The sequence below is a fragment of the Lissotriton helveticus genome, chromosome 4_1 (assembly GCF_964261635.1).
Source record: "Lissotriton helveticus chromosome 4_1, aLisHel1.1, whole genome shotgun sequence".
NCBI lineage: Eukaryota > Metazoa > Chordata > Amphibia > Caudata > Salamandridae > Lissotriton > Lissotriton helveticus.
The window spans coordinates 2,134,181,437-2,134,207,808 of record NC_136063.1 but is presented as its reverse complement, the minus strand read 5'-3'; the positions used below and the strand labels follow the sequence as shown (position 1 = coordinate 2,134,207,808).

The 26,372-nt window shown below is 44.8% G+C and overlaps 1 protein-coding gene across 1 annotated transcript in view; it reads right to left on the bottom strand.

Moving 5' to 3' along the window:
* ZDHHC15 (zDHHC palmitoyltransferase 15) overlaps positions 1 to 26,372 on the bottom strand; it is a 216,843-nt gene that overhangs the window by 143,889 nt on the left and 46,582 nt on the right. Inside the window, exon 3 of the mRNA XM_078688832.1 lies at positions 3,784 to 3,878. Coding sequence (XP_078544958.1) covers positions 3,784 to 3,878 — 95 coding nt within the window. The remainder of the gene's footprint in view (positions 1 to 3,783; positions 3,879 to 26,372) is intronic.

Sequence of the window (26,372 nt, the reverse complement as noted above, 5' to 3'; positions counted from 1 at the left end):
CTCACCCTTGTTTCACTCTTGGGCTCCCTCTCCATGCTTCTCTTCCTTGCTGCACTCTCTACTCCCTCTCTGTGTTTCTCTCCCCTGCTGCACTTTCGTGCTCTCTAGAGATGTGGCCTAACGACCAGAGCTGCCATCTAAGTCACGTAAATAGAAAACATGTTGCATTCCAAATGCTATAGGTGTCACATTCGCGAAAGTTATAACTATTGGCATTGTAAATGGCAAAGCTATCCATTTAGCTATTTTAAAAACTAACACATAAATAAAATATTTGTCATTTACAAGACCAATAGCTCCAACTTTTCTAATGCGAGATCTATTGCATTTCCAATCCTTGTTGTGCCTTTCTGTCCTGTGTCCAACTCGTTTTTGGTGCCCTTCTGCCCCACTCGTTTTTTGTGCCTTTCTGTCCTGTGCCCCACTCGTTTTTTGTGCCTTTATGCCCTGTGTCTCACTCGTTTTTTCTGCCCTTCTGGCCTATGCCCCACTCGTTTTTTGTGCCTTTCTGTCCTGTGTCTCACTCGTTTTTTGTGCCTTTCTGACCTGTGCATCACTCGTTTTTTGTGCCTTCCTGTCCTATGCCTCACTCGTTTTTTGGGCCTTCCTGTCCAGTGCCTCACTCGTTTTTTGTGCCTTCCTGTCCTGTGTGACACGCGTTTTTTGTGTCTGCTGTGGCCTTTTGTTTAAATATTGCTGACAATCAGAGCCCCCTCACGGGCTCCGATTAACAGCAATACTTAAACAGTGAAAGATAGGGCTAGTCTAGACAGAAATATTTCGGTCACCTAAGCGGCAAAGCGGTCAACTTACCATATGTAGCTTGCGTACAATTGCCAATAATAGTCAGTGAATACCGAAAAAAAACAAGTTTTCCTTGTCTGCAGTATGTTATCATTTCTTCCAAGGTACATTCGTGGTCATAATAATAGTCCAGTCAAATATGTATTCTAAGTGTACACGGCGTGTCTTCCAAGCGCCTTGTTTTCATGAACGCACCGACCAATTTGCAGACAATGATTTTTAATTCAAGCGGCGTGGCAGAAGGCAAAACAGAACCTAAAGATTTTGTGCTGACCCGTAATTAAATGTCTCCAAACCCCCATGCATCTCTCGGCGAAAGCAATCACCGGCATTGTGGAGCGAGAATTAGAAAAGGAAAACACCAGAGCGCCCGCGCCCCTGCTGCTAGACACTCAAGCATGGCGAACATACACCTCTCTGGATGGCTAGTTTTCCTTATTAAACAAGCACAGTAGGACTCGCAGTAGGGGCACGCACTAAAACAAGGCTCTCGAGTCATTTCCGTCAGCCAAATTTCCGAGGACAGTAACTTGAAAAGCTTTTAATCTTGTGACAAGGCTTTTTAAGAAGGCTTTCTATCGGCAGTCTGGAGAATACTCAAACCCCTGACAAGCCAATTCTCCTGCTCCCACACTGCCATAATCCCCACAATAACCACCAGTTCCCCCCGCCTCCCGCCTCCCGCCTCCCGCCTCTCGCCTCCCGCCTCCCGCCTCCCGCTCCTTACCTGCAACTCCTCACGCCCGCACCGCCGCCACCACTGGAAAAGTGCCGCATGTCATGTTCGCGCCACTCGCTTTTTAAAAGCGGCGGGCGGCGCGAATCTCTTGCGACGGCCTGTGTGCGCGCTCCACGCTAGGTGGTGCGCGCTGACGTCAGGGAAGGTGCGCGCGCGCGCGGCCTAGAGGGAACAGTGGAGACGGGTAACAGACCATAGTCATCCCTCTCGACGTCGTAGTCGGTGTAATCGACCCAGACGGAGAATGGGGACGCTTGCTGGTCTTCCTGCCCCTGGGGAGCCCCCAGAGGCCTCAGCATGGGCAGAAGAAGCCCCTCCAGACCCACCTTGTGCCTTCAGTCTTCTTTCCTCGAGGCCCTGAAGCCTGATCTTCATTCTGTCCTTCAGGGTCCTGCCAGAGAAGCCTTGACAAATCACACACTCCTCTGGGACATGGGAAGAAGGAAGGCAGAGGATACACACCTCATAGGGATCCGATTTTGCCTTCTTCCTGGAGCACTCCGGGCATTTGTCAAATAATGCTGGCATATTTGACCGCAAAAGGAGCAAACACCAAGAAGAAAAGCACTAAAGTACTTAGAAGCACTTAATTGAAAAATAACAGTGAAAAATCACCAATAAACCCTTGAAAAGGGAGAGCTCAATGCTCCAGGGTCCTGCTTGCAGGAGCCGGAAAAAAGAACTGAAAGTAAAAGCGACCTGCAGTGCATTCTGGGATACTGTGAAGTTCTGGAAGGTTCTCTTAAAGGCACAGTATCCTGTTCTGAGCCACATAATGGCAGCCTATGGGGCTTGTCTGTCCAGGTCTTCCTCTCTATCATTCCAGAGGGGTTTTGCTGTTAAAGCAAGGGAAATCTGGACAGACTTTGCTGTTTGTGGATTTTTTGGTGGAATTTCTAGTTGAAGTACTGGACAGTGTAGCCTGTGGATATAGGCTGCATTATCTGTCTTTAAATTCTCTCTTAAGTGTCTGTGCAGTTCTGCATTTTTCGACACCTTAAGAGATTATTTTTGATTGCTCCGGGGTCCACGCACATGGGCGGGACTATTCATTAGATTATGACTATACTACAGAACTCATGAAATCAGCACAGTTCCCAGTTGTGGCTTAATGCTGTAATGAATTAAATGCCAGCTTTATGTTCACATTTATTCTTTACAATGTTTTGCTACAATTAAGCAAACAAGAAATGCCTTTCTATTAAATGTGTATTTTTAGTTATACAGTACTATCTCTAGCCGGAGTACATAATCATTTAGGGAAAACTTAACATTCAAAAGCTTTGTAAACATGTTTACAAAGAGTTTTCAAATGGAGTGGTGAAGAAGAACTCAGACTGGTGTAAAATATGTCTGCTCAACTGTTATTGTATGTTAGCAGTTTTATACATGTAACATACTTTTCCTGGCTTTCCTTGAGACCCCAGATGCAGCTCAGAGACTTCCAGGTTGCCAGGTAAGAAGCACTGCAAGACCTATGCTTTATGAGATAATAGCTCCCACTAAACTCCTTAGACCATTATAATCTAAGCTATATGGGATGGGTAAGTCATACCCAGCCAAAAATGACAGATCCTACTTCAGGATGTGGGGAAGGAGTAATGAGCCTTCATATGTATGGCTCTGACAGCTGAATCTTTCTTCCAACCTATATGGAATATTACTAAAGCATCTAAAATTAGCACAAGTAAGTGCTTTCTTAAACACTGTCCAACGTATTAGCAAACCTGAAATGTTCCTCTTTGAAAATGAATGATCTGAGTCTGCAATAATGAATTCAATCAAGGTTAAAGCAATAATTTGGGGTTTCATCTCAAGGCTTGTTCAAGTCTTGGCTTGTGGCGAGAACTCATAGCCTGGTGCTTATTACTGTTCAGCGTGATGTAATGTAATTGACACTTGAAGGACTACGTCAGGCACCAGACTCATGTCACTAAGTCAAACTGCAATTACTGCTGATGACTGCCACTTACTATCTGCTTTCTCCCAGCTACAGTGACACAAATCATTATTGCACGTGCACCTTTCCAGGAAGTCAGGCTCGCTAGTTACTCCATTGGCTCGGTGTCAACAAAGACAATATATATTAGAATTAAAAAAATATATATTTTCATCACTCAATGGAAAACACACTACTATTAGGTTTGGAAAGGTAATGGTTAGTGGCAGCACCTTTGAAACTGCCACACCTATAATAAATTACAATTTTAGATCATCAATATAGAGATAAACAGTCTTACCTTCTTGGTTGGCTGAGACGGAGGGGTAAAGATAGATTTCCAGTATGTCCACGCAAAAAGCACAAATACGACATGGAAAACTAGGAGGTAGGTGACTGAAATAAAACGAAAAACAAGAAACATGAAGTTCTTTTTTATGATCGAAGGAACAAACTTAAATGATAGTGAGTGAAAAGCAAATGTTCGCAGACTACAGAACCTAAAACTCTTTTGTGCAGTTTTGGTCTGAACTTGCTCTACAAACTTGACTTTTAGAGGTGAATTTCCTCGAGTACCATTTCTCAAGCACAATACAACATTGTGAACCCATAGTGATAAGAACCCTAGTAGTCACTATTACTAAAATTAACACCTCTGTGGGCTACTTTATGGAAAAGTCACTACCTGCACGAGAGTACACAAAGTAGTTCTCCTTCAGAGTGGGCAGGAAATAGAGAGAACTGTTTCCCCTTCTGCTAGTGTGCTGTATCCTGGTGTTCAAGAAGAGTGCCAAGAGGAAATCGGAAAAATCAGCAGATGGGGCCAGTGTGGTGTCAACCCCAGTGGGATGAGTCTTCTGTGGCCCTCTGTCTGCAGACAGTTGGGCTTTTGTAGGGACACTGCCACACCATGGAGGACCACTGGCAAACCACTGTAGCCCTTGTATACAGAATCCATAGTACTATACTCATGACAGTGTAAAAGCATCGGATTAATAATGTATTGAACATCATTCACTCAGACTTATCGTAAAGATCTAATCTTAGTATGCAAGTACAAAATAACCAGTAACATCAGACGGTAATGAGCAGCAAAGGCTGCAAACATATCTCACACGTTTACCTATCATGTTTAGTTTCAATACCAACGTGCAACAAGGGTGTATGGAAATACGCAAACCATCCCAAGCAACCGCTACAGGAGGTTTAAATGCTTTATTTTTAATGGCTCTCATGTTCTGGTGCAAAACTGTTGGTAGGAGGCCAAGAGAAAAAATACATTCTTCAACTGAGGAAAAAAACACAGAGGCAGAATCAATATCCCTTTTATTTTGTGTTTAATCACTGATGTAGTCGCAAATGTTACGTCCTTTAAAAATCACTCCCCAAAGGACGATGAATATAACAATATTTGATAGTTGTCATAAACAACTAGACTTGTAACATGCAAAGTTACAGAGTTTAGTTTCTGAGAATTGAATTACGGGCCGATTTATAGCTTGGCAGGAAAGATACTCTATTGCAAACCCGACAGAGTATCCTTACCGGCAAGATAATAGTCCACCCGCCCGATTTATATGTGGGCGGACCAATGGTTTAACCATGGCGGAGACTACTCCGTCTCCCCATTGTTAGACCCCCTCCAATGGCCCGAAGGAGTAAGGGCTGTCTGAGATCTGGCTATATGTCCTTCCGCCCAATTAGGAGAAGGATTAACACATTTTTTATCCATAGTCAAACTGCTTGTGAATTGTTTTAGAATTTTTACTGGGAAAAGTTTGAGAAAGCCAATTTCCAAATACCTGGTAAGTTCATTGGCCAGTTCAAAAGTGGAAAATTTGAAATTTGAACCAAAATATTTCCCCTCAGCATTCACTGAGCTCCTTGTACCTACCTATCTTTTCTCTATAAGGTTAAAAATGATGCCTTTCAAAAATGTAAAGCTTTCCCATGATTTAGCACTATATTGAAATTGAATACACATATTGAATAATCACTGCGAGTCTTGATTTCATGATAAAGCTTCTCACATCTCAGTTAATCTGCTTGAGAAAATGTGTAACGTGAAGTGTATTTTCTGATGTTTTTATTTCCTTCCTGTCCCGGTTAAAAATACAGATCACACAAACTGAAAACTTAGGTATGCCTTCACCACTTAGGGATGTTATGTTAAGATACTTTAATGGACTTTAGTGGAAGACTGTTGATTTTAACCCCTGTTAATATGCATGAAAGACCTCATGTAGTTTAGTTGCAAGGTTTACAAGTCTGTGCGGTTGGAAGTTAAAGTGTGTCAGCGGAGTCCAGGTAAGATTCCAGGTACCTTACTGGACTTATATGCCTGAGAGTGTAATAATAATGGGGACATTGTTAGGACTGAAACTTTTTTTAACCCCTTCGCTGCGGCGGCTATTCTGCCGCAGCGCTAAGGGGAAGGCGGGGCCGCGCGGCGGTCCCGTGCTCGTGACGGACCCGCTCCGTCACGGCCCTCGGGTGAGCTGTGCTTGTGACGGAACGGTTCCGTCACGGACCCGCCCGCCCGCCCATTAGAACGTCAGCGCAGGCGCGGAATTCGTGCCGCGCAGGCGCGGCGAGCGGGCCGTGACGGAACCGTTCCGTCACCAGCACTGCCCACCCGAGGCTCGTGACGGAACGGTTCCGTCACGAGCATGGGAGGGGTTAACATGAGTGCACATTAAGCAATAAACCAAAATAGATGCAGAGGATACCACCTATAAACTATATATGCAGAATACATATCAGATTTACCCTTTATGAGGGCCAATTTTGACTGAATACATCGCACTATTTTATAGTATTTGCACAATACCGCAAAACACCAACCACTAGCCTACAGGGAAACGGGGGAGAATTTGGAAGGGAAGGGATCAGAGAAAGGAGTACGGTAAAGAGAGGGAGACAAATGAAAAGATAGAAAGGTAACACCCCTTAAAAAAAACACGTATTTGTGACTTTCCCTCCGATCTCTATACAAACATTTGATTGTTAAGAAGACTTGGGCAGAGAAATTTAGGAAATTGCGTCTCCACTCACAATGTATAAAGAAAAAACATATGCGAGTTTCTATGGGTGCCTTGAGTTCATTCAAAAATAATTGCTCCACCTCTGTATGAAAAACTACAAGTTGTTGGTTAATCCTTACTGTTGTAATACCTACACGCAAATGTGCCTTACAGAACTTCTGAAGCTGTTGATGCTTATGCATTGTAAACTCACCGTAGTCTGGAAAAAGCATTTGACCTGCCCAAGTAAGATCCCTTCAGTAATGCTACACAGGATTGAATCCTGGAGATCTGGAAATCAACGAGGTTGGTAACATCGGTGGAGTTCCTGTCCGAGACGGAGGACCTCGGGAGAAACTTGTTTACGCTATATGCACCATTTCCCCAACACGGTTGTGCGAAATAGCCAGCTGGTCTCAGAAAAATAATATTGACACAAAGAGCAGTTTTATCAGGGCTACGAGGGGGAAATCTTCGCCGAATGATAGCAGCTCTTCGCTCTTTTTGAAGCGCCTACACTTTCTTGTCCAAAGTCGCCATTGCATTAACCACGTGTCTCTGACATGTTTATGGCCTTCTTGTGGTCCTCATATTTCCATTTATAGCTTCAGACGGAGCACTTAGACCTCCCAGTGACTTCACTGCTGTTTCCATCCCTGTTGCCCTGGATTCCAGCACTGCTAGGAACGTCTTCACAGCAGAAAACATGTTCTCCTCTTTGAACAATCATTTCTCTCTGACTCCTGACCAAGTCACCCACTGCCACATTGTTGTCTTCTGTAGCACAAATCCTCCTTCATGGCTGAAAGAAGTCCTGCTTACTCTTCTTCTGAGTTGTAGACATTATCACAGCTAAATCGGTTTTGGACTTCTATCGGGTCACTGGTGGGGGACACAAACAAAAGGCTGTAGGGTGCCATCTCCTGAGGAATCCCTTACCCATCTCAGCTGCCAAAAAACTCAGTTAGGCACAAGCTTCACAGGTTTTCATCTACCTCAAGAGGTTTACAAGGTAACCTCCTTGTGCCAAATGCTCTTTTTCTCTTCTTCCCCATTGCTTCTTCCTTATCTTTCTTACTTTTAGTCCTTTCTCTTCTACAGTTCTTTCATTCGCCTCTTTCCTTTCTAAAACTTTAATTTGTATCATGGTTGTCCACTATGTTTTTATTCCTCTGCGTTTGCTTCTTTGCTCCTGATCTTTTCGCTGTGCTATCTTCTTATTTTATTTTGCCGGGCTCTTTGTTCCCATTGTGTCTTCTCTATCCATCATATTGTCATCAAACACTATGTCTGAAGTCTCTCTCCTTATGATGCTGATTTGGTATACAACCTGGCATTGTGAGGGATGGGACAGTTCAGCACTCAGTGTACATGTGGCGACAAGCTGAGGCTGTGGGTAGTGGGGATTATGCCTATGTCTGTGACCATTGGGTATTTTGGAGTTGGATAAAATCTTCCATCTAGGAGAAAGCCCTGTGCATTTTCAATATAGGAGTTGCAGGCAAAAGAACTACATGGAACTCGAAAGCGCACTACATACTGCTCCCATCTCATCGCTAATCTAAATCTGTACATTTTGACTAAGTACCTTAAAATTTATTATCCATACAAACCAGGTGAAAAATGGTGATCTGAAACGTTCTGACTGGTCTTAATCCCTAAATGATGACATGAGCCACTTCTGGTGATCTGATGCAGATATTTGTTCTCTTCAACTTTCTAACCCATGGCAATCTGGATGGGGGGGCTCGATGATTCTGGTGCTGTTGGATTTGTCCGCTGCATTTGACACGGTATCACATGAGATTCTTCTCGGTCGTCTGAGGGAGGTGGGCATAGGAGGTGTGGCTCTGTCCTGGTTGGAGAGCTTTCTCTCAGATCGCTCACAAGGAGTCAGATTGGGCTCCCTTCATTCCACCTCAAGGGAGCTCACCAAGGGAGTGCCCCAAGGCTCATGTCTAAGCCCTACACTTTTCAACGTGTATGTGGCCCCCTTGGCTGACATTGTGAGAGAATATGGGTTCACCCCGGTGTCGTATGCGGACGACACCCAGCTTTTGTTCCCCTTTCAGTCCCTCAAGCCCGCAAAAAAAAAATCTTTTGCGGATGGCATGAGAGCAGTATCGGACTGGATGGCTACAAATTGCCTCCAGTGCAATGTAGGCAAAACAGAGGTGATGTTATTCGGTCTCCAGAATGGTGGCCCCTGGACCTTGGGCCATCACCAAGTCCAAAACAAACTGTGAAGAATCTTGGTGCGCGACTAGATCAGGCGCTATTGCTTAAAGAACATGCCAGTCAAGTTGCCGGATCCTGCTTTCACACCATTGGACTCTTGCTGCGTGTCTTCCCATTTTTGCCTGACTGTCATAGAAAAACTCTTGTTCAGACCCTTGTAGTCAGTAGGCTAGACTACTGCAACGGCCTGTTCATCTGGGCCAATGAGGAACAACTTAATAGACTACAAGTGGTCCAGAATACTGCGGCGAGACTAGTTCTCAACGCTTTGCCCAGGACTCCCTCACGTCCCCTTCTGGACAAACTCCACTGTCTGCCTGTCCGGCAGCGTGTCAAATTTAAAATCTGTTGCACATTCATAAATGTCTTTTTGGCTCTGGTCCTAAATATCTAATTGACAAGTTTATTCCCTACGGCCCTGGACGCCTCCTGCGTTCCAGTAATCAACAGCTGCTCCAGGTCCCTAGGATTAGGAGGATTAGGCAGGGAGGTCGAGCTCTCTCCTACAAAGGTCTCATTCTTTGGAACTCACTTCCACTTATCCTAAAACAAAATCCCAGCTTCCACTATTTTAAGAAGCTTCTTAAAACCTACCTATATCCGATACCTTAACTACTAGACACCTTCCAGCTCACAAACCAGTGGAACACCTGAAACAAAGCGCAAGCGCGGAGATACCCCTGCGGGGGTCGAATTCTGCGCTATACAAGAATATAAATAAATAAATCTATTTCTCTCGAAGCCAAAGGCAGCCTTAACACTCATATACCCAACTGGTGGAATACACTGGGAAGGCCGATGCAGTGACTTATAACAGGGAGGATTGTTGTTCATTCACCACAACAGGCAGGCTGATACTTTAAAATCCCAAAAGCCAGATTTACAAAACCAATTACTGATTGCAAAGCCGGCGATTCGCTAAATCTCAGTACTTGTGACTACTAAATGGCTTTTACAAATGCACTAAACCCATTTTGTGATTGAGTAACTGGTGCATCACCAGTCGCAATTTGGAAGGGTCATGTTTAGAATATCCGTTCCAAAGTCAGATTTGGAATACTATGTAACATTGGTTTGCAACCATAATTTCTCTTGCAAACCAATGACAGGTTACCATCTCCTCAAAGGAGGTGATATCCCATTCGCAAAGGACTCCGTCCCTTTTGTGAAGGAATAAAAAAGTTTGGAAGATGTCAAGAGGACTGCAATCACAGACATGGTGGTCTGCTGACCCCTAGAAGGCTACCTTCCCTGTGAAGGCATCTAATCAGAGTGAGTTGCAATTTGTGACCTACCTCATGAACACTGATGAAGGAGGTCGAATTGTGATTACCTCAGTATGGTGATTATGCAAAACGACATATCAGCAAGTCAGTTAGCAAAATCGGAACCAATTCACATAAATTCAGTGTGCAATTTGCAACGACTTTTTGAAAATCAATTCTTAGTACATCTGGCCCCACATCCAGAGCAGCAGAAATGCAGTTGCAGGGACATTTCATGAGGTTCTCCAGTGAGAAGTCCACTAGGTATATTAAGACAGAATGCCACATGACATTTTCTCTTGTCCTGCTGCTATCCCCAATCCCACCACCTAATCTGTAAGCATATATACACAAGAAAACTGTCTGATTGTGTACTTATATTCTAACAGGGTCTGCAGGATGAATGTTATTCTTCCATTCATCAGCTTCCTTAACCTCCCCACCCCCCGTGCACACACACATTTAACCATAAGATTAGTATGGATTAGCCATTAATGTGGGTGATTCTTTTGACATTTAATATTGAACAAAAAGGGTGAACCATGTATCCCCTAAAGATCAAACAGGGGCAGGAGTCTCAAGTTATCATATTTCACACTAGTTCAAAGAATAAGGAAAAATAACTGAATCCCCTTTTTATTTGAGATTCAGGTACATTGCATCCATGTAACTAGCTCCAGGGAGAGCTAAGCCTCAGAGCACTTAGGGGAGGAGTGATAGAAATTAAATCATATAAAGGCTGCATGGGATTGGCCCACTCCTCCCCGAAACAATGCATGCTTAGAATAATTAAACAACTGCTAATACCTTAAATGTGTCAACAAATGGCTGACTGGACTCTCTTATTAAAGACTCCATTAGATAATAAAGTGGTAGTGGATTTTAAACTCAAACTAAACTCACTATGTGGAACATGGAAACATCTCACTAACTTAATAGATCTGGCGGAGGCCCTGTGAGCTTTTTCTCCGTCCCACCACAATGGGTATCCTATCCCACTCATGTGCCTCCTTCTCTATGTGCAGTGGTCCCTAAAGTAAGAATATTTCTGCTGTCCTCCTGCAGATTTAAACACTATCAGTTGTGGTTGAGGGAGTTCAACCATATATAACAAAGTAGTAATCACCTACTGAGTGGTCACATTCTTGAAGTTCCAGCAGTGTTAGGAAACACAGTTTTACTGCAGCTTATTGGGAAAGGACTCTACTGCATTACGAGCTGCTGAAGTCACGACGCTAGTCATCGGTTTAGGTTGAGGATCTGGTGGGGGAGGGATGCGAGACATTGTACCCAGTGGAGAAAGTGTTTTTTATCTCCCACTACAACTCTTTTTTGGCTAATTATGCTTCCCTTTGAAAATAGACAATGACTTTTATTTAACAGAATTATGGTACTTGCATAGGTTTAAACCCATGAAGGGAGAGGCTCACGAGTCATACTTAGGGCACCCTCACTACCACACACCCAGCCTCCCAGGTCATATTAAAAAAATGCATATGGCGGCTGAGGAGAAAACTCATATCTGCCACAGTGGCGTCGGTCTACTCCAGTTCATCAACATAATGGTTCTCCTTCAGTCCTCTTCATTCTAGGAGCTGCAGGAAATGGCCTGCAAAATACTATGGTAGCACTGTCTTAGTCTTTTTGGATGGCAGATCTAAATGAGCAGGTATGATTTTTTTATATAGAGGCTTGACCCTCATTACTCAAAATATGCTGGTTAATTTCTTAGTCGCAGTGTGCTATACACATTGATCTGTAACATGTTGTTACAATCTAGTGACTATAGAATCAAAGTTCTGATGAGCCACAGTACCGGAGCACCATTATACCAGCTGAATGTTTCTGGGGGACTGGTGGAAGGGTCTTTGGAATGCCACTAAGGCCTGCTTCAGTCCGTTTCATATATATTTGATGTGAGATGATACATTTCTGAATGGTTCCACAGAAAATATCCTCTGATACTGAAAGAAGAGGGGACCTGTACGGAAGGTGAAATGCCACCAACTTAAAAGGTGGATTTTTTCTGTCGAGGATCAACAATTCTTTTTAGAAACATGTATTTGAAAACGCTGGGTGAGGTGGGATAGTTTTAACGCATTAAATGAATACAATGAAACTGGGTCTTTGGAGAGAGCCCTGCTCAGGCGTGGTGGGCTGACTGAAACGCTGCTACGCTCGCTGCCTTTTTAAAACTGATATTGAAATTGCTGCTTTTGCTAATTTGCACAGTGTGTTGTAATGCTTTTTAACTGATTGAATAGTTTTAAAGAAAAGTATTTCTCACAGTGTCCGTGCATTCCTCAAACTCCCCACCTCACGACGCACCCCGGCAGAAGCACTTCCGGTCGGTTACCGGTCTAGTGCTGGGAATTGACAGCCGCTGCACAGCAGGGCTGATTGGCGGGTGGGTGGTGACTCTGCCTATTTCTTTCACACTGGATCAAGCGCGCAGAGCGCTCGCGCAGCAGACGAGCCGGCGGCGCGCCAAAGGCAAGCCCGTCTGCGCCCAACCGGGCCTAGGGGCCAGAACCCCTGCCCGTGGCGTAGTGTACTCCTGTGCTGATCTGTACCAGCTAAAAAGTCCATCTGTACCATTGGACAACAAGGTAGCGACCCGCCTCAATGCTGAAGGGTTACTAAGATCTCCCCTTCAGAAGGCCACTGGCAAACCACGGAGGGCTGCTACCCTCCGGAAAGTATCCCCGACTTTTGCATTTGCATCATTAAACACTCGCTCACTTCAAAAACATCACCTAGAGGTATTTACTTTGTTACAAGACGAGACAATCGACATCTTGGGTCTCTTGGAGACCTGGCTGGAAGATTCATCGACCCCTGACCTTGTAGCCGCCATTCCTCCTAACTACGCGGCCCTTTACCACAACAGGCCAGGCAGCACACGTGGGGTTGGGGGGGTGACCATGCTGTATAAAAACTCTCTGAAGGCCGAGACCCTGCTCGCGGAAAACATTGAAGGGGCGGAAGTATTAGGGGTCAAACTCCACTCTGCCTCAGCGTGTGTCGCCGCCCTGGTCGTGTACCGTCCCCCGAAAACACCACCCAAGTTCGTTAAGTGGTTGACGGAGCTGGCACATGACCTATGCTCCCACTATCAATGCCTACTCATATTGGGCGATTTTAACTTCCATTGGGAAGTATCTCCCAAAGAGAGTCAAGCCAACCTCTTAGACGAGGCGTTGACCGCTCTGGGACTGAGTCAATTTGTCACCGGCCCCACCCATGTAAAAGGTCACACACTGGATCTAGTGTGGGCCTCACTGCCTCTTATCGGCCCCCCAGTCATCAGACCCTGCTCATGGTCCGATCACCTAATCATTTATGGCACCATCCAACCCCCTAAACCAGGACTTCGACCTTCTCCTTGCTGGAGAGTAATCAGAAGCTGGAATAAAATTAGTGCAGATGATCTTGCCCCTGCCCTTAGAAAGTCTAGCCCGCCAAACTACTCACCTGGAGACATCCATGCAAAAAACAGCGCCCTGGCGGAAAGACTTAATAGTGCTATTGACATATTAGCACCTGCACGCAGAGAAAGGATCAGAGACAAGGGGAAGGGGGCCCCGTGGTTCAATGCAAACCTACGCAGTTTAAAACAACAGCTTCGCCAAGGGGAAAGAGCCTGGCGAAAAGAATATGACCCTACCGCCCTCTCACACCATCTTGAAGTATTTGCTACATATAAAAACGCAATACAGACCGGGAAAGCGGCCTTTTATGAAAATAAAATTGCATCGGCTCCTAACACGCAGAAAGAAACATTTAAAGTCCTGAAAGAACTTCGACAGGTCAAAGAGAAGAAGCCTTCCTTCAACACTGAGGACTGCGATAAGTTTCAAACCTTCTTTACCTCCAAAGTGGAGGATCTTTTGACGAAAATTGAGAACACTCCTAAGCTTACATGCCCGCTAAATCCAGTCTCCATCGGCCTTCCCTTCGAATTAGCTCTTACTTCATTTCCCCTGCTTGTACACGAGGCCTTGGTGCCGCTCTTTGGACGCGTGAAGTCCGGCTCCCCAGCCGACCCTTGCCCACCCAGGATCTACAAGATGGCCCTCCCCGAGATCTAAGGCGAGACCCTATCACTGCTGAACATGTCTCTTGAAACAGGAGTGGTCCCGTATGACTTCAAGGAGGCGCGTGTGATCCCCCTCTTGAAAAAACCCGGGGCCGACACTAAAAACCTGGAGAACTTTCGGCCCATATCCCAGCTCCCTTTCCTCGCCAAAGTCCTTGAACAGCATGTACTCGCCTCACTCGCACATCATCTAGAGGCTAACAATCTCCTGCAATTCAATCAGGCTGGTTTCCGGCCGCATCAGAGTACTGAACTAGTGATGTTAGCAGTTCTAGATGGTCTGAGACTGAGGGCGGATTCAAAGGATCCCTGCGCCCTGATCCTGTTAGACTTATCAGCGGCTTTTTATACCGTGAACCACGAGCTGCTCTTGTCGCGGATGTCTGACTTCGGGGTGCAGGGCATAGCTATGACATGGCTCACATCCTTTCTGAAAGATCGCTCTCAGAGAGTGCAGTTGGGTGATGCAGTGTCCAGGGCGGGCACTCTTCCATGCGGAGTCCCTCAGGGATCCGCACTGTCTCCCCTCTTATTCAATGTTTACCTCCAGCCCCTGATAGCCGCACTCAATCAGCTGGAGTGCCAAATATACAATTACGCAGATGATACCCAAATCATCATTCGGATTGACAACTCCACACCAGCGCACCATAAAGTACAGAACATCCTGAAATTCACAATGAACTGGATGTCGGCCAACCTCCTTAAGATCAACCTGGACAAGACGGAGGTATTAGCTGTCACCAATGACGACAATCCCTGGAACAATCTTTTCTGGCCACCCGAGCTGGGCAAATATCCCGAGCCAGCCACGGCAGCTGAAAGCTTGGGAATAAAAATCGACAACAGACTAACCATGGGAATATATGATGTCAGACCGCAGACAAACATCCCGCATACCATCATACCGCAAATATAATACCGCAAGTACTATTAGTCCGCAAAATAAGAGAACGAAAACTTTTAAAACGAATATGCCTTTAGCACGCATGCCATTACAACGAAAAGGCATGCATGTTAAAGATATACTCGTTGTAAAAGTTCTAAAGGTAAGTAAGAGTACCCTACCCTACCCTACACTACACTCTAATGTAGTACCCCTGCACCACCCACCCTTGACACACAGTCCTTTTCCAAAATGTACACTACCCAGCACGACCCCCCAACACTACCATAAAGCACTTTACTTCCCTAAACAAACACTACAACACTACCTTAAAACACTACCCCAGCATGACCCTACACAAACATTACAATACTACCCTAAACCACTACACCCCAGCATGACCCTACACTACACAAACACTACAACACAACCCTAAAAAACACTACACCCCAGCATGACCCTACACTACACAAACACTACAACATTACCCTAAACCCTAAAACACTACCCCCAGCAGGATCCTACACTACAGAAACATTACAACACTACCCTAAACCCTAAAACACTACCCCTGCATGACCCTACACTACAACACTACCCTAAACCCTATAACACTTCCCCCAGCATGACCCTACACTACAACACTACCCTTAACTCTAAAACACTACCCCCAGCATGATCCTACACTACACAAACACTACAACACTACCCTAAACCCTAAAACACTACCCCCAGCATGACTCTACACTACGCAAACACTACAACACTGCCGTAAACCCTAAAACGCTACCCCCAGCATGACCCTACACTACGCAAACACTACAACACTACCCTAAACCCTAAAACATTACCCCCAGCATGACCCTACACTACGCAAACACTACAACACTACCCTAAACCCTAAAACACTACCCCCAGCATGACCCTACACTACGCAAACACTACAACACTACCCTAAACCCTAAAGCACTACCCCCAGCATGACCCTACACTACGCAAACACTACACCACTACCCTAAACCCTAAAACACTACCCCCAGCATGACCCTACACTACACAAACACTACAACACTACCCTAAACCCTAAACCACTACACCCCAGCATGACCCTACACTACGCAAACACTACAACACAACCCTAAACCCTAAAACACTACCCCCAGCATGACCCTACACTACGCAAACACTACAACACTACCCTAAACCCTAACACACTACCCCCAGCATGACCCTACACTACACAAACACTACAACACTACCCTAAACCCTATAACACTTCCCCCAGCACGACCCTACACTAAACAACCACCACAACTCTACACTACACTAACACAACACTACACTACACAATCACTAACCCAGCACGACGAAAAAACTAACCCAAACCCACTTACCTCTCTCGTCATCGTGGTTTTCACAACATAAATGCATTTACCATACATGCCTTTACAACGTAATTCGTTGTAAATGCATGCGTGATAAATGCACGAGTTTTAAAAAAATGCGGGATGATGGTATGCGAGGTCAATGACCTTGCGGGAAAATAGTATGCGGCCTGAAAGTCCGCGGGATAAAAAATGCTGGATAATGGCTGCAAACCAACCATGGCCCTACAGGTATCGACCACAGTAGGGGTCTGCTCAAACATAATAAGGCAGTTGCGTAAACTGGCCCCTCTGCTTACCTTCGAGACCCTCAAATGAGTTGTGGTAGCACTTATCATATCCAGACTGGATTATGGTAACTCGCTCTACCTAGGACTCCCAGACTATCAACTGGCCAGACTCCAGACCACCATGAACGATGCGGCTCGGCTTGTGTTTGAAGTCCAACGTTGCACTCATGCCTCCCCCCTTCTGCACCAACTTCACTGGCTCCCTATTAGACAGAGGATAAAAGTCAAGGGCCTCTGTATTGCACATAAAGCCATCTATGGCAAGGCACCGATATACATCAGAAACAGTTTAACCAACTATGCCCCTACCAGAGCACTCCAATCCTCGGAAGCCAGGATGCTAGTCTGCCCCCGCTCTCGCCTGTCATCCGTAGGAGGCAGAGCCTTCTCGTCTATCATTCCACAGATCTGGAACAGACTACCTGACAGCCTCCGAAAAGAACACTCCCTGTTACCGTTCAGGAAACAACTTAAAACCTTTCTGTTTAAGGAAGCCTGGGGCTCACAGTAAAGTACCGCCTCCTCACCCCTAACCTTAGCAGGCCCCCCTCTCACAGCGCTTAGAGACCGTTGGTGATAATGCGCTATACAAATGCAAATTACAAATTACAAATTTGACCCAGTTATGCAAAATAAAAAAGTTGGCTGTCACTCCCAACCTGCAGAACAGATCCTCCACAAGAAAAAGAGAAATATGTTGTGAAAATCAGGCACAAAGAAGGAGCATAGTGCTATAACTGTAAATGCGGGTATGCCAGTTCGAGCTCAACCCCAATTCACTTTCATGAAGTGTTGCTCTATATAGATACAGAATATTTCCTGTCTGTACAGAACATTCCTCAGCCAGTCTCAATTGCAGTCTAGCTATCCGAACTCTGTATTTCCTCCTTCTCTTCTGGTATGCAAACTTTACTGTGGGCTCCTGTACCCCTCTCCCCTGTACCCTACTCTGTGAGGATGGGCTTAAGGACAGCCCAGTCATATTATGGTTTTCGAATGAAGAGTCAATAGGCTCTCCAAAAGCTTGGTGTCAGCAAAAACCTAGACACTCTTTTCATCATAGAACCTAGATCACAATCTCCTCCACACACATCCTGGACATCCTTCACCCCCTCTGGATACTACATCCAACACATAGACGGGACAAACTGGAGTGATCCTCACAATGATACACAGATACACAAGTGAAGGTGGCTTTGTGCTATCTTGAATATAGCCAGAACCAAATCTTTTAAATTCTCACTTTGCCACTATTCTGCCTGCAAAATAGTCTTCGTTCTTCGCATCTATAGACCACCCGGAACCCAAAAGGACTACAAAGAATACCAGACATCATCACCTCTTCCTTCATTCAACACTCCCATTCGTTCCTCTTTTGGAGACTTCAATATTCCTGGTGACTTTAGCACCAAAATAATGAATAAAGACCACAACTCTCTAATCTAGCTAGAAATAAAACACTGTATCACCAACCCAACTCATGCCAAAGGCATGCTCTCTGTATCTCCCAACATCCACTGCCAGCTCCCCATACTCCAGGACTGATCGTCTCCACACCCACTTCAAGATCACACACATCACTCCTCCACTTGAAGGGCAACAGAAAAAGGAGAACGTTACTTTCTGCTCCTTCAAGAACATCGACCTAGAAGCTCCAAGAAGAACTAATCAACCTACCCAGATTCTCCCAGCTTTCAACATCTACAACACTATTCTGAAGAATCGGGTAGAATGCTATACTTCTCTTGTTGTGTACCATTTTAGGACCCTATTGTAATTTTCCCGATTCATGCCCTTATATAGGTATAAAACACCATATCCTTATATAGGCATAGAAATCAGAACCATATTCGGCCTTAGCTCATGCAGTCCAAATACGGCAGGGATACTTCCACTAGTTCCCGATAATCTCCAATGATTTCTTGGAAAACTCGGCTTCAGCAGCTAAGGACTTCCCCTTGCTCGAGGACTGACTTGTCCAAGAACTCATGGAGTTTTCAAAGAACTGGGACTCTTATGACGTCATTATGTCCACCTTTTTGTCAAACTCGGCAACTTCAAGGTATAACTATGCCCACACTTGCCTTAGCAAACACACCGTGGTTTGGAGCAGTTCGACTATCTACTTGCCCGACGCATCCTGCTACAGCAAGCGCCGAAGGAAGCCGACCCTCCAGCAGACGCACTGAGAGAGACGCTGTCTTTTCTCCTGCCGAGAAATCCAGCTCCAGTGTTTCCAGGATACCCTTGCAGGTTGCCGGGAAATCGAGTCCTGAGCCTGACCTTCTTCATTCCAAATCAAGGTACGGAGCTGATTAGACCCTAAGAGAAATCTTGGACAGATTCTTGGCAAAAGAATACTACATTTATGCTACACCTCACTTACTTCTTCCCTCGTACTAAGCTTAGGTTAGGTACATCGGGGTAGGTATATTTTAGAAGCACCAGTTGAGTACTTTTAGCCTCTGTTATTTATGTATGTATTTAGCTATGATTTAGGAACCATACAATGCTCTTACAGTATTATTTTATTCTAATCCTTCTACTGTATGCACTATATATTGCAACCAGTCTTACGATTGTAGCAGTTCATTTCTTATGCTTGAGAAAGAAGACTGTTCAATAAAACGTTTTATTGAAAACGCCCGTCTATCTATTTCTTTGCACCTCTGGTGAAACGAAGCATGCACGATTGACTGAGTGAAATATCTATCTATTGTTTCCACGACTCTGAAGATCAGTTTTTTCTTGGGAAACAAAGTTGTCATGTTTATGCGGTTGTCAGAAACTAATCCCTTCTTGTTTATTCGAGAAAGTTTCTAGTGACCTCTGAGCTAGCTGGCACTCACAATTAAGTCTAATATATTCGATAGAGACCTAGTTGACCTAAGTCCTACGTCAAATCTATAGGATATATTATTCCAATGCGCAGAGCCTATTGGGAATATAGGAACTACACTACACTCTGAAAAATCTTGCCTCCAACTGTAAACCGTCAGCATCGCGGCGCGCACACACATAACACTCACACAACACACACTCAAAATGCCAGAATGACCTTACCCTTCTGAAGCACTCCGCTGCATCTGCCATTGTGTCATCACCAGTGCTAAATACACCTATTACAAGACTACTATCAATGTACCAATTAATGGAAGCAAAGCCCTCTTTAAGGCTATCAAATAATGTGCCAACTCCAACCCAGAACCCATTTGTCATACCAACATTTGACACATTCAATGCTATAAACCTTTTATTCAAGGACAAAATCACTGAAATCACAACTACCCACCGTCATACACACCATCACCTCTAACCAGATGCCACACCATTAACTAATCAACCTTTAACACTGTCTCCCATACATACCTCTCCAACAATATGAACTTACTTATAACCCCTCCTGCAAAGATAAAAGTGATAAAGTGCTTTCCTGCTTCATCATCAAGGCTTTGCAAGGAGAAGCTCTCACACCCCTTTTCGACATTGCCAGTGCCTCGCTACCTGAGAGCACCTACCAGGGAATCCTCAAAACCACACAGATCCCTTCCTGATGACAAACCCTACACTAAATTCATCAGATCTTGCTAACACCCATCCTACACCCCACCTCTCAATTGTTGGGAATAATTATCAAAAAGGCAGTCACCACCCAACTACAGTTGAAAATGAGAAAGAATTCCCTACCAGCTAGAACAAGCTTTTACAATGCAATAGGTCTCGCAGCATTAAAGTTTGAGTTATTGGCATTGTGTATGACAATGCGGTGCATAACATTTTAGCAAACTTTGAATTGGTGAGAAGTGAGAGTGTGTGCAAGAGTATGCTGTTTTTGAAAGCAGTGTGGTAGAGAGTGCAGGAATTTGGGTGACCTGAGCAATGTGGATGATGCACCTCACGCACGGGGCTGCCGCAGTTATTATTCACACAGCTCTGATGGTGCACTTCACGCACGGGCTCACAGTTGTTATTCACACAGCTCTGATGATGCACCTTAGGCACGTGCTCACAGCTGTTATTATTCACACAGCTCTGATGATGCACCTCACGCACGGGGCTGACGCAGTTATCACACAGTTCTGATGCACCTTAGGCACGGGCTCTTAGCTGTTATTATTCAGACTGCTCTGATGATGCACCTCCGGCACGGGCTCACAGCTATTATTCACACAGCTCTAATGATGCACCTCACGCACGGAGCTGACGCAGTTATTATTCACACAGCTCTGATGATGCACCTTAGGTACGGGCTCACAGCTGTTATTATTCACACAGCTCAGATGATGCACCTCATGCAAGAGGCTGGCGCAATTATTATTTACACAGCTATGATGCACCTTAGGCACGGGCTCACAGCTGTTATTATTCACACAGCTCTGATGATGGACCTCACGCACGGGGCTGACTCAGTTATCATTCACACAGCTCTGATGATGCACCTTAGGCACGGGCTCACAGCTGTTATTATTCACACAGCTCTGATGATGCACCTCACGCACGGGGCTGGCGCAGTTATTATTTACACAGCTCTGATGCACTTTAGGCACGGGCTCACAGCTGTTATTATTCACACAGCTCTGATGATGCACCTTAGGCACGGGCTCACAGCTGTTACGGTGCTTCCTTCTTTTTACTGGGAGCAACCTGGCTGGATAAATGCAGTGAAGTTTCTCAATGTAAAGACTTTGCTGCCTCAGCTGCATGTTTAAGTCTAAGCTCGGGACTAAGCTCGGGAGAGGATCCATGCAGTACAGGCCGGACCCCGCTTCACTCTCACGGGCTCTCTTCCACCTGTTGCCCCGCAGCAGGAGCCCTCGGGAAGCATCACACGGGTCGTGAGGAGAGTTCAGCCCACAACGTACAAAGTGTTCAGCAGTCAGAAAAAGATGTCCCCCATCAGGCTGTTCTGGGGCCAAACCAGTAATAACGAGCAACACCTTCGGGTAAAGTTCGCGCTATACAAATTCGCATTACATAAAGAACAATAACAATAAAAAAACGATCGCTATTGTAAAGAAAAGGTAAAACCCATACCAGATATGCGACCCCAGGGTGAGAGAGCGGAATGAGTGGAAGCAGGAATAGACGTGCGCGTGCACTGCCGAAACCTGCCGTGTGGCGGGACTTCCGTTTCTGCTGGAAGCCCGTGCCCACGGAGTACCCGGCCAGAGGAGCAGTGGTGACGCGGGGCTCCCATGCCCGAGGAAGAGCCCCGCAGTGGCGGCTGAAGTCCGGAGTGAGGTGAGTGGGGCTTAGTTGAAGTGGGGGGTGGCGGCCGGGGAGGGGGGGGTTTCTCTGTGCGCTGGTTTGTGTGTGTGCGCTCGTGTGTGTGCGCGCGCTCTTGTGTGTGTGCGGCGGGGGGGTGTGTCTCTGTGCGCTCGTGTGTATGCGTGCGTGTATGTTCGCTAGTGTGTGTGCGTATGTGTATGTCTCTGCGTGTGTGCAAAGAAAATGAAAGCTGGCAACACTGTCGCTCTAACCGCGCACTCCCAGAGCCATCTGGACAGCAGTAAAAACGAAACTTAAACAAAGTGAAAGCCCTGTCTCTCTAAGCACGCATTGGAAGGGAACCATAAGCTGCTCAATGGAACGCGCGTTCGCGTGCCCGCTCAATTCCGACTCTTTCACATTCGCGTGGCCAGTCTTGTCTCCTGGAAAGCAGAGTCGCTAACAATAGGTCTCTGGCGAGACCGCGCTTTGCGCGGTTAACGGCACGAGACCTAAAAACCTACTTCAAAACTACAAAATAATGCTCTCTCCCTCAACAAAAAAAATGACTATTGCCTTCTGGTTCAACTCAAACTCTCTGCAGCTTTCAACACAATCAATCATTGATCCACACCCTGAAAACTCATATGGACTTTTGTGGCACAGTCCTTTAAATCCTGTAATGGGTCACATCTTACCTCACCAGCCAACAACAACTCATTCAGAGAAACACAATGGCATCCAAGACTCACCCCATCACTTGCAGAGTCCTACAGGGCTCCATTGTATTACCCATCATTTCTAACCTTTATATGGAACCTTTGAAATCCAGCCTAGCAGACAGCAACATCAACATACACCAGTATGCCTTCAACACCAAATTCTATCTCAAAATCTACTCAACCAACAACATACATAGGCTCAAAGCCTACCTCAAATCCATCCAAACCTGTATGGCAAAATCTGCCTGGTGCTAAACCCTTAATGGAGGCAAGACCTTGTCCAATGTCATCCCAAAGACTCTCCTTCTACTGAAAGGCATCCTTCATGCAGCAGAACAACTCATCAAAGGGCTGAAGAAGTTCAACCACATCACCCTTGAACTAAATTATTTACGCTGGCTCCCACTACTGGCCCAGATGATCTTTAAGATCAGCTGCATCACTTATCAGTCCCTCTATACCATGACCTCTGCCTACCTAGCCACCAAAGTCTAGTTTTGGCATCACAGATAAGAAAGAGACTAAACACTGCAGGAAGGAGAAAACAAGCTTTTTTAACCTACTTCCCCAAGATGTGGACCAACATTCCCTTCAACAACAGAACAGCACCAACCCTCCTACAATTCAGAGAAAAATCATCTGAAAACTCACCTCAAGGAACACTGCCTCAGCTAGGCTGACTTCCCACCTCTTCCAATAGCCTCATCTCCTCCCACTATGCTCAACTGCCATGTAGCCCCACTGGGGATGACCCCCTGTACAAGGCAGTACAGTTGCAAGCTGGCTAGGTCTGCGCTTTAGAAATACTAAAACAAAACAAACAAAGCTTTTACAAATAAGGCTCTACTCTGTGATAGCCATCTCTATACTCATTACCTCTGGAGACTAGCTGAGTGGATGACACAACTCTACTTTAAGCAGCCACAGATAACAAAAAAAAACAAAAAAAGAAACTGTTCTTTTTGGGGACCTGAGCATGTAGCCCTGGCCAGACAAAATCTCTTTACCTGTGTCCAGATACGCAGCTGCTTTCAATCGTGTTTCATTATTTCAAATCAAATAACCGTGGCACACTGTTTCTGGACACTAATCAGGTTTAGCAGTATTTGTTTGCTTTGTTTCAAACAAGGGAAGATACATTTTAAATATTATACTTAGATGTTATAAAACAATCTTGAATACATTTAGTGTTAATGCACATTCGTTTCCAGGAACGGTGTGCTTGGTTTGAAATAATCAAACAGGACTTAAAATTTTATTTTGGGCTGCTGTGGTTGACAGATTTAAAATGTGAGAAACCTAAAATGTTGAAACGTTGGCAACAACCCGAGTGTGAGACACTTATAATCAGATAGGCTGCTGCATAATTTTTGCAAGAGAAATAAATATGATCTAATTGGCCATAACTGTAGGCTCTGTCTGAATTAATTGGTCCCATCCATGCTGGAATTGGGAAAAATGTACTCTGGATACCCATACATTTTAAGTCAAGATGAGGCAGAGGAAAAGTGGTGGAGTCATACATCTATTTTTTAAAAATCTGCAAAGAAATTGACAATAGGGACATATGTGACAGTAAATCTGTTCTAGCTTACTTAAATGGTCACAAAGAGGCTGTATTTCAAATATGTCACAGGGTTAAGAGCAGTGCACACCTACTGCAGAGATCTTTGTGTCCCCAGCGATATTCAGGGGATTATAATATTAACAGTAAAATAACTCTGGTAATTAATGCAGTTTAAGACAAGTTCTGTGTTTTGTCCAATTACAGTTTTGTTTCATAAAGTAGCATAGAGGGTCAATGTGCCCGCTGCAAAGTACATTGTGTAACATGCAGATCACAGATTCGTATTTCATGTAAATAGGTAAGTGGGTTACTGCTTTTGACACAGAGATTATTTTGTTACCTCCAGTTCAAAAGTTGCAGTCCTCATGTAGCTCAGTGAGATATGAACTGACATCAAGCAGATTCAAGTTGTGGGTTTAGATCTTTTATTATTATTTACCTTTTGTTAGTCTATCCTCTTTGATCCATGTGCGGAGGACAGACAGGGGCCGTCCAAATGGCACACGCGTAATTTTTTTCAGCACCACGGCGGAATATCCACCGCGGCGAAGAGGCTATGCTTGCAAAAAGGGTTCCTTTGGGTAGTAACAAAGTCTTATTAGTACAAACAAACCCAACACTGCATTATGTTTTAAATCCTGACTTTGTGTTTCTCTTGACCATGCATTCATAGCATATAAAGTCAAAGTAAAGACGATATGGTACCCCAACATTTTATAACTCTCATTGTCTTTTATAATTTCCTGTACATGGATTTACAAACTTGAATTAGTTATTTTCTCTTTGAGTATGACGTAAATTGCTCTGGCATATATACTGGGATGATTACTGCTATAAAAGAATTAAGTTAAAAAAAAAGTGGCAATTAAATCTTTTTTTGTGTAATTACTCATATGCACAGATATAACAGTCATTCTTACACTGCATGCACATCTCTTACAAAAAGAGTTTGGACAAAGTATAAAACCTGCTCCAAAATCATCGTTTATCTAAAATACGTGTGAAAGGATAAGCTGTGCATCTTTATTTCCTTCCATTCCATTGGCATCTATGTGATAGGCTCCAGGTGGCTCCCAGCCAGTGTGATGCTTAAACAAAGGAAGGGCTGATCGCTTCTTAAATCAGGACTTTGTTTTAGACCCAGCTGGAAGGAAAATATGAAAGCGCCCTCGCCCCCTGCAGGTTGCTGCTCCGAACAGAAAGCAGGCAACGTGAGGGCATTGCTGAATTGTGTCCAGGTGTTGGAAAATTACACCAAGACAGATTCAGCGGACTTCCCTGGGTCGGCCAGATGTGGTGAAGAAATAGCTGGCAGAATTGCAATCTCCACCCCACACTGGCCGCCACATCGTCAGCAACAGGGTCCAACTGAAGCCTAGCACAAACAAGCATTGGCAAAGCCAATAGGTTTCAGCAATCGGCCTTCCCAATATGAACGTCTTTTAGCCATGTTGTCTAGCAGCACATATGCTGCTCAGCATGGCTGAAAATGACTGAAAGTCCAAAATCACAGGATATTTTGCAGACACGAGTCTCTTCGCCCCCCATGTTGAGTTTATTGTCTTGCCCCTCCTAACACAAAAAAGCGCTATGACATGGTCTGCGCTGGCCGTATTGTAGCGCTTTTTTCAGAGACTTTCAGACATGTAAAATCCTCCATGGAGCAGAACAAGACAAACATGTGAGCCCTGTGCATAATTCCAAGTTCGCTAAGACTCAATGCACAGTATCTTTACACAACCTACACATCTACCCCACTATACACTAAGAGTAAGGTAACAGTGCTTCAGGGCCACACTACTGGCAACAAAGCATTACATACCTGACAAGTACAAAGAAAATATGTAGACAATTCAAAGAATGTAAGTAACCAGGCAATGCAGGGTCACCCTCAGTAGTGGTTTTCATTACGTAAGAAATGGTACTCATTTTCTCAACCTATGATAAAAAGCGTAGTCACAGCTGGTGGAATCTGAATTATAAATGAATGTCTACTCTGGGCATTCAATTCAAACAAGAAAGCAAAATATTCTCATCATGATTCAAACAATGTAGCTAAGTGTGGAAGCAGAGTCAAAGAAAACAATTGTGTACTCTTTTACGTACTCTTACATAGCTTTGTGAATCGCCTCCATAGAGAGCAGAGTATTTTCTATTTGTAGTAATTGTATAGGACTGTTCCCATTTTATTTACATTCTAGATGTTT